Source organism: Salarias fasciatus, chromosome 14 (genome assembly GCF_902148845.1).
Source record: "Salarias fasciatus chromosome 14, fSalaFa1.1, whole genome shotgun sequence".
In the NCBI taxonomy this organism is placed as follows: domain Eukaryota; kingdom Metazoa; phylum Chordata; class Actinopteri; order Blenniiformes; family Blenniidae; genus Salarias; species Salarias fasciatus.
Window position 1 is genome coordinate 32,951,301 of NC_043758.1, and position 9,438 is coordinate 32,960,738.

Consider the following 9,438-nt stretch of genomic DNA (forward strand, 5'->3'; position numbering starts at 1 on the left):
CTGAAATGTATGACTCCAAGTGACACTCCGATTTCTGACAGGGCGTCAAGATGCCCACTGACTTTTAACCTTTCCCCTTTGAGGCCAAAAATAATTACCTCCACCATGCCTGTTATAATTATGACATTTTAAGGTGGTTTGAATCATTTTACCTGACCTGATCCACACTGAAGACATGCAATGTGTTCAATCTTTTAACCTATTTTGGGAGGACAACCTAAAGCAGGTTTTCCGTGGTGCTGATCCCTCCTGTGTTTCTCCAGGAGTCCACGCTGTCGGAGTACCTGTGGATGAGCGGTGTGTCTGCTGGGGGCTGACAGTCATGGACCTGGTGAACCAGGCAGAGATCGCAGACTTCATCAAAGCCCCCCCGGCACGAATGTGGTGGCATCAGTGCCAGCATCGCACACGACCCCCACCTGTAGGGGGGCAGATAACTGCAAATTACAGCAGAATCGTTCACTTGTGGAAACAAGCACCAAAATTGGCACACATGCTCCTTGGGCATTGCTTTTTTGACAAAACCCGTTAGTCACCTAAAATTTCATGATGGCGGCCATTTTTCAAGATGGCCACCGTTTAATATACAGTAACATTGCATTTCGCAATAAAATTGCAATAAAATTACTACATATTAGATGGCCGCCATCATGAAATTTTAGGATTACTGCAGTTATCTGCCCCACTATTTAGTCTTCTGGCTCCCGACACCAAGAAGTTCAACCTTTAAATAAATGATATAGCTAAAGCCAGAAATCCCAAACAGAACAGCTGGATGCAGCTTCAAGTGCAAACTTGTGAAGTGGTAGATTTTTAAACAGTTCAGCACTGCGTGCACACCTGCTCTGCAAGCCTATAAAGCTGTTATTTCACCAATCTAACCTCAATGGCAGAATGGCAGAGCCCAGCTGAGAGCAGTGAGGCTGTTGTGCAGCAACAAGACACTCACATGGCTATTATTTTTTTCATTCATCAAGGCCTCTCTTCTCTGTCTGCTGCTTGATGTAATGTATGCTGATTGCTGAGCCTATAGAGAGCAAAGCAGCTGCCTCTGATAAGCTGTTCATTGTAATCTGTGCCAGGTGGAAACAACCCCCCCCCCAACAAACTTCCAGATGCTGATTGCGGATCCAGCACATTTCACATGGTGTGTGAAATAGGTGTCAGGGTGTGTTTGCAGGGTGCTGTGGGGGCGTAAAGTACGTGATAGTTCAGCCGGGTTTATTTTTAATGGCAGTGATTAGTCAAAGCCAACTTGACTGTTGCTTGATTGTTTGCAAATCACGGCATCGCTGACAGTGATATTATAGCGCAATAGGCGGCTCCTCCTATACGTGTGCGGCGAAGGTGTTTGTTTTGGAGCATCAGCAGGTTTTCTACTGTACTGCTCACTGGTGATTTAATGAAAAGAGACATCTATTTGGGTCGACTCCACAAGAGAAAACAAGGTGATAAGAATGCATGAGTTACAATATTGAACCAAACATTGCCTGATGAAGGTAATTTTCTCCTTAGCTAACTCCTTTAAAAAGACACACACAAATCCTAATAGCTCATCACTTTTCCATCACGGCAGGTAGAGGTGGAACGATAGTCAAATCTTTGATCCTGATCAGGCAAGAGACCATATTTAGTGTGGTTTTTTCTGGTTTACGGAACTAATGATGGGAAATTAGGGTGATTACTGCATGTATTATAAGTTAGTTGTGCCAAGAATTGTTGAATGTATAATGTAATTATGATTCATGACACTATTCCTTCATGCTTATAAATCAAAATGCTTCTCTCTCCAGTTGGTTTAACAAAGTTCTTGTATTTTTTTTCCTGTAGTAAGGTTGCAGTTAAAAAAGGGGAAAAAAATCCCAAATTTTCTTTTTCTGAAAACTTCTAACTTTAAATAGAAGAAAATTCTGACCTCTCTGCATGCCGCATCCCATTCCGACCACCCTGATCATTCTGAGACAACCACAGAGTGACTGCATAAAGCAGCAGCACTGAAACCCAGAAAGCAGCATCTCTTTTATCTCTAATAAATACAGCTAGTCTGTACAAGAACAACAGCTGTTTTCATCAAAAAAAAAGGAAAGAAAAGGGTGAATGTCATGTTTTCATAAGAGATATTTTCTCAACAGATTTTTTCTTTTTCATATGACTTCCCTCCACATATAAGAAAAAATGATTTAGAGACTTTTCCAGATAAAAATTTTGCAATACTTTGCTATTTTTTTCATATTCCACACCATAAACACCAAATAGCATGGGGTCCATCTATCCTTTATGCCATGGGTGTCAAACATAAGGTCTGTGGACCAAAATCGGCCCACAAGAGTCTCCAATCTGGTCCACCAGACCACCAACCCAGTAGTGAAAATTTCAAAGTAAGAGTCATCGACACAACAACACTGAGACCAGAGCTGAAATATTGATGCTGCGTGCTGCCATGAAAGACAGCAAGCTAGCATTAGCCTCTGAGTCGTGCTGTCAGGAGAGTTGGTAAAAACATGTCAAATGCTACAGGAGATTTCACTGTGTTTTCCACCAGACTGTTCCATTAAAATGTACTTCATGTCCTAACTAAAATGTATTTGACCCCCCTGAGCTATACCATTTTACACAATCCGGGGTCACAGGGTCAACCTCAGCCATCTGTGGAGTCAACAGATAACAGGAAATGCATGTTTTTGGACTTTTGCAGGAAGAACATGCAAACTCTCCACAAACCCTGCAGATGTGCTCAGCTCAGGGAGACCTTCTCATTACGAGGGGGAGGCGCGAACCACTACACTGCTGCGCAATCCAGTTTCTGTTCACTGACATTCAGCAAACACTGCCAAAGCTTTGAAATCTCTTTCAACAACACCAAATGAGAAAAAAGGGTCGCGCTGTCAACTTAGAGTAACGTTAACTTTTTTGGAGGTAAAAGTGACTTGAGTATGTTTTATTTAGTCTATGTGATATTTTGAGATCAATTTTTACTGGCGTGCAAGCTTTGAATATTTTATGTAGTTATATAAACAGAAACTGTAACTTAATTAGTGTTAAATTATCTAAGATATGCATTTATAGAATTACCAATCAGATTTGAGCGACTAATAGAAGTTTAAACACAATCCTGACAAGAAACTGTTTATATGCCAGATGCAAGACGTATTTTTTAATAAATTGTAGTTGTTTCAAGTTTTCTTCCAGAAGGCAACAACACAAATTTATAGCTGTCAAGAAGCAATTACAACATCTACCACCTTTATAACATTAAATACCCTCGAGGATGGGTTGCATTTCTGTGAAAAACAGCTATTTTAAAGCTTAATTTGAGCCTGAGTGTGATTTTATAAGTTTAGGTAAACTAGAGTTGACAGGTAAAAAGTTAAAAAAAAGGATTTATTTTTTCAAAGTGTGTGACTGACATCTAGTGAAGGATCCATGTCATAGCACACACTGCACCTTCACTGAACTGAACAATGGATATTATGAAGGAAATATCCTTCTAATCTGCAATTTCTGTTGTCTAATTCCCACATTTACAAATAAAACTGTTAATTTCACTGCAAATGAATAGAATGATATTGAAAGGTTTTGACTGTAATCCTTTAAATATTGTGGAATTCTCATATGGTTGTGAAAGGACGTCTGGACAAATTAACAAACGAGAATGACTGGAATACAGAGTGCAGACAGTTCATGTTTTTGTGTGTATTTTGGTTTTTTTTGGGGTTTTTTTTCATGTACGGTAGTCAAGCTGCTGAGAACCTGGATTACGGGCTATTATCAACACCCTCTCAGAGTGAAGCAGTGTAACTTGACCTTGGCTCTTAATGGCTGTGTGACAATCGTGCCCCGTCCCACTGGCCTGTCTGCCCCTCTTTGTTGAGTCTATTTATAATGTCCAGACACAGTACAGAGGTTATTCGGAGGTGCCAGAGCAGACAAAGCGACTGAGAAACAAAAGGGTGAGGAATTTTTTTTTTTTTTACTGATACCATTTCCACTATTTACCTATGTTACAAATATATTGATTTTCATAATCAGAATGGCTTTTTTAACTTTAGGCTATTCAACATTTTAATATATCCTGTGAGTCATTATAATTTACATTACTTGCATGCAATTGGTGCACGTGTGTGTTGAAACAAGCAGATTTAAACAGTTTTATCCTGCTTCCTGCAGATTCTGTGGCTTTAAATCTTGACAGATTGCAATATTTATGTGATCACGGCACACGATGGTGAGTTTATTTATATTTGACAACAATGTTGAGCCCCTAAGCCGCTGTCGAGTATAAACATTGCCATCTTCTGTGTGTTGTTGTTGTTCTGTGAAGGTGAGGAGCACACAGAGATCCGTGGGCCACCACCGGCACTGCGACAAGTGTTACAACCTCCACTGCCAGGTCCCGGTGCAGGTCTCCGTTTCATGCATGGTCCTCAAGTGCCGTAAAAGCTGTGGAGCGTCCTTCCACATGTGCAAACAAGAGGAGCACCAGCTCCTGTGTCCCAACGAGGTGGTCCCCTGCCTGAATGCAGAGAGCGGCTGCGCCCTCACCATGCGCCGCCACATGCTGGCCAAACACCTGGAGGTCTGTCCTGCCAGCGTGGTCTGCTGCTCTCAGGAGTGGAACCGCTTTCCTGTTTCCGAAACGGATCTGATATTTTACAAGAATGTCTCTGAAAACATGGACGATGACCTGGATGTCGGGTTGGCTCTCAGGGACCAAGACCTGCTGTTTCAGTCCATCAAAATGAAAAAGCTTTTCCCTGAGTTGATGGCAGATGAGCCAAAGCTTCAGGATATTTCTCCTGATGTGACCTGCCCTGCAGAAGAAGCGTCCTGTTCCTTCGATCGTGGTGAGATAACAGAACAGAAAGAAAAGGAGCTCAGTCAAGAGGAGAGAGACGCGTTGGCAAGGAGCAGGGATGTGACAGGTATTCAAAAGTATAGCTCATGGGAGAAAATATTCAGTAAAGAAAAGGAGGGATGCAAGCAAGTGGCCGAGACTCTGAATAAAGAGGAGAAGGAGACAGAAATGGAACAAGAGTCATCAAACAGTCTGAGCAGACGAGCTTCAGCCCAGGAAGACAGCTCTGCGTCTGGAGCAACCGGTCTGGCGCCGTGGCAAGACGGGGTCCTGGAAAGGCTGGGCAAAGAAGTCAACGTCGCAGAGTATAACATGTATCTCGTGCACAACGGGGTCATGCTGATTAACTTTGGCCAACTGGCCGCCTGCACACCAAGAGATAAGGACTTTGTTTATGGGAATCTGGAGCCCATCGAGGTCAAGACCATCCGCACCTTCACCGTTCCTAAGAGCTATCGAGCAAAGCGCAGTCATCTGAAAGACCCGGCCCGCAAAACCACCATCACACACCAAAGTGTCGACACCGCAGATCTGGGTGTGTCACTCGATGACCTTCCAAAGTGTGAAGAGATTAGCACGACTCTACTCTGCTGTCTGGAAAAGGAGCTGAAGGGACATTTAATCTCAGAGAGCACGTCAACAGACGGCTTTTATGTCGATATAGGAACACAAACATACAGCTTTCCCTCTGCCCCCTTCAGGGCAGACGCTTCCCTGGCCGATGTCATAGCGGGCAGGCCGAGGGGTCTACACATGCACGTCGGAGTGGAATCCGTCACCAGAAGACACAACAAAACAAGTTCGGCCTTCAGCTACATGTGTGGCAGCTTCTTCCGCCGTGATGAGTACCGCTCTCATTTCAGGAATGTGCACTGTGACATCCAGGCCTCCCTGAACGGCTGGTTCCAGCAGCGCTGCCCCTTGGCGTACCTCGGCTGTACTTTCACCCTGTCGAGGTTTGGCCCCGCGGGTCATGAAGCTGGAATCAAATACTGCAAAGATGTCAACAGCTTAACACTCCGACCCCAAGCCGCCTGCCCGCCCTGCGAAGGGGGGAAAACCTTCAGCCCTCTGAAAGACGGTGCGCATAGCATGGACCCCCTGAGCCGGCTGCCTCTAGAGATCCTCCAGCACATCGCCGGCTACCTCGACAGCCTCGCACTGTCTCAGCTGTCTCAGGTCTCCCATCTGATGAGAGAAGTGTGTGCCACGCTGTTGCAGGAAAGGGGGATGGTCTCGATCAAGTGGGAGAAGAAAGCGCTCTCCGATGGGAGAAGTTCCTGGATGTGTTCCAAGAAAGCAAGTATCCTTGACAGTTTCATAAGATTCTCCAGGCTGCTATTTTTACCACTCAGGTCAATTATTTATTGTCAGGCCACAAACATTTATCCGCTCTCTCAGTGGGTCAAATTGTGACCGAGCACTTCTACCACAGGGCATGTGAATTATGGCTATTTATGGCAGCAGCGGCTGCCTGGTGATCAGAGACAGGAGCCTCAGCAGAATACCTCTGGTTCGAATCCTGGGACCTTTAGGGAGATAAAGATGGCAGAAAATGAAACTGTAGAGCCTTTGAGCAAGACCATTAAATCTCCAAGTGCCTGTTGTCCCAGTCAGTGCAGTTGAGATTAAATGTGAATAAAATGAGCTCAGAGAAATAATAATGTCAGGAAGTGAACCAATGAATCATCTCAAAAGAAATATAATAGAAAGAATCAGGTGGGTGTTTGTAATCCTGGTTGAATAAATCATCATTTTCACCTTAAAATGAATATGATAACAGTTATTACAATTGATAAAAATATTAAATGCAGTTAAAATGATGTCCCTTCTCCAATGACTGTTGACACAGAGGCCCCAGCTGCTCACTTCTGCTGTTATTTCATGGTTTTTACTCCCAGAAAGCCCATAATCATATTAAATACGGTGTATTTTTCACATAATTATATCTTTTCAGCTCAAGTTTTGATCTCATATGTCTTGTCAATCTCAAATTTGTACCCTGTGCAGAGAAAGTAAACACAAGGCCAAACTTGTATATCAGCTCCCCCTCAGTACCTGACACCATTCTGTTAGCTGTCACTGGAAAGCCTCAGTCATCCCCACAGCCTGACAGCTGCTGCATTGTAAACAGCGAGCAGACTCCCAGCACCCCTCTCTAACAATATTACAAACTGAATCACAGCCGTGTTGGCAGCCATTAATGGCTTCCCACTGAAGCTGCTGCTGGAGAAGTTTTTTCTTTTTCCTTTTCCCACCTCTATGTGTTTATCAGAAATCAGCTGTTGGCTGGGGTCAGACAACATGAGGAAATAGAGGTGTAATTTCTTCCCGGACTTCAGCGTCCAAGCGATCATCTGGTGGCTTCATTTAGTGCTGCGATGTGCAACCCGTTTGTTCTACAGTCTGAAAACAAATCAGAACAAACAAATCAGGCAGTGATTGCCAGCCATGGGCCACATTTAAAAGGTTGCATCTGACTTTTTTCTTTTTTTTTTGACTTCTACATCTGGCCGCTGTGTGGAACCATGCGTGACATTTTTCTTGGTCCGCCTGCTCTCCTGAATGAAAAGGTCACTGCTGATCACAACCAAATTATTCTTCTGCTTTAGGATGAAATGTTTTCCCTTTCAGATTGGCAATGCCTACATGCAAAACACATTAGGATTTTATTCCCTTTAGACAAAGAATCTTTTGCATTCGATGACGAAGCTGAACATCAGATCTCTTGACATAAAACCAGTAGACCACGTGGACGACTTGTGATCCACAGATCTAAACCACACAGGAAGCTGCTGCATCCGTTTTCGGAGGTTACTTTATTCTTGTTTACAAGGCAGACATTTTTAACGAGCGAGGTTTGCAAAGACTGAACCACGGCTCTTTAAATTCATTGTCCTGAGTGAAGTTGAATCGAGGAGCTTTGACACTTAACGGCCAGTGTCGGGAATAACATGTCATAAAAGATGGCAGCGCTGTAGTGCCATTAAACTGATTACTTTCATGAAATTAGACACACTATTACTGAAGTGTCAGCGAGCTAATCAATGGACTGTTATCTGACTGACTATCTCATTAAAGATCTGTTTATCTGAACAAACTTCAAACCTCCAAAAGCCCAAAATTACCCAGAAAGATGATCAGCTTGAGTAGCATTAGCGTTAGCTTCCTCTTTACTGCCAAATGCATCCAACTATACCCATTTTTAAGGTAAGTACAAACACAAAATCTCATAAAATTAGCTTTTATGAAAGAATAATACTATTTTTTTTAAATAGTTCCCAGTTTCAGGGAGTTGATGTGTAAAATAAATACTGCATTATGTGCTTTTTCTGATATACGATAGCTTGTTTGCAGCAGGAGCTACGAGTTGAAAACCTCTCTGCTGGAACTAATGACAGCAGAAAAGTCTGTGTGTGTATTTTTACACGCACCTCATCGCCTCTGCAGTGATCATGAGACAAATAAAGAAAAGTGTGCCAGTGATATCAACGATGTGGAATGGCCTGCGGCGCCTTTGCAGCCAGTAAACATCGTGCTACCATAACGAGTCAGATGTGTGATCGTTCGTGGAAACGCTGTAAACGTCGATACGACTGTGAAGGCAACAGCTGGGTATTCGCTCCCCCGGTTAACCTCATAATTTGTATAAATTTGTAAAGGATACAGACAGAAATACATCAGCCCCTGACATGTGATAAAGGTACTCTGCGATCTAGATTCCACGGATATTAAAAATAAATGCTTCCCCGTGACTGTATAGTTGCGCAGCGGCTCACTTGATAGATGTTATGACAGCAGCCTCCTACACCTCCTCCTGCTCTGCCTCTGTGTGTTTTACAGGTCTGGAAATTCAGCTCCGTGTTTTCCTCTGTGGACAGATGGAGATTTGTCGATGCTCCTTCCATGTCAGATCACCTGAAAACTTGTCCGTTCTACCAGAGAGAGGAGCGCAGCGACCCCGTGGCTTTGGCCTGCCTGGGAGAGGTCAGAGACAAACAGAAAGAGCTGAAGCGAGCGAGATGACGGCCGTGTCCTGAAGCACGGTGGGCGGGCGGGCTCGCAGCGCGAGCGGGGGCCTTGTTCGGAATCACTCAGATGTGATATGTAGGCACCCACAGAACTGAGAAGTGGATAAAGCATCTGCGCGGAGTGAGAAGAAACTCGAGAGCTGCTGAGTGTTAAAGCCCCGCTGACAGATGCTGGATACGTGCAACATCTCCCATGGCATAAACAAATATTTCACTGCGGTTTACTCATCCAGCTTCTTGTTGTAGCTCACCCTCAAGCCATGTTTCTCATATGTAGGTAAAAGTGACCTATTTTTATGTTTAAGATATACTAAAACTTGCATAATCCCTCAAAATCCCCACATTATATGATGTGCTGTTAAAGTCATCTGCAGTGTTTCTGTTCAGCTGCTGTTACTTCTGTTCTTTGCTCTGACTCATTTTATTTTAAAGGAGAAATTCATTTCGATATGAGGACAGGCAGCATGAAGCGAAGCTGCCAAGTTTTTTAATATGATGAGACTGACATCTGCTGGATGAAAGCTGAAGTACCTCACAAAGCTTGAAACTTGA

General features: G+C 43.6%; 1 protein-coding gene across 1 annotated transcript; it reads left to right on the forward strand.

Moving 5' to 3' along the window:
• The first annotated feature begins 322 nt into the window (after nucleotides 1–322).
• LOC115400050 (F-box only protein 40) lies at nucleotides 323–9,232 on the forward strand. The gene is made up of 3 exons (XM_030107702.1): nucleotides 323–421; nucleotides 4,322–6,154; nucleotides 8,699–9,232. Exons 1-3 carry the CDS (start codon nucleotides 323–325, stop codon nucleotides 8,879–8,881), a joined length of 2,115 nt encoding a protein of 704 aa, XP_029963562.1. The 3' UTR covers nucleotides 8,882–9,232.
• The last annotated feature ends 206 nt before the right edge of the window (nucleotides 9,233–9,438 follow it).

What these genes read in the sequence shown, in the direction of transcription:
- LOC115400050 (XM_030107702.1), top strand. Translation starts at nt 323, where the DNA reads ATGGACCTGGTGAACCAGGCAGAGATCGCAGACTTCATCAAAGCCCCC. An exon ending in ATCGCACACGACCCCCACCT is followed by an intron (nt 422 to 4,321) that starts GTAGGGGGGCAG and finishes TGTTCTGTGAAG; the next exon opens with GTGAGGAGCACACAGAGATC. An exon ending in CCTGGATGTGTTCCAAGAAA is followed by an intron (nt 6,155 to 8,698) that starts GCAAGTATCCTT and finishes TGTGTTTTACAG; the next exon opens with GTCTGGAAATTCAGCTCCGT.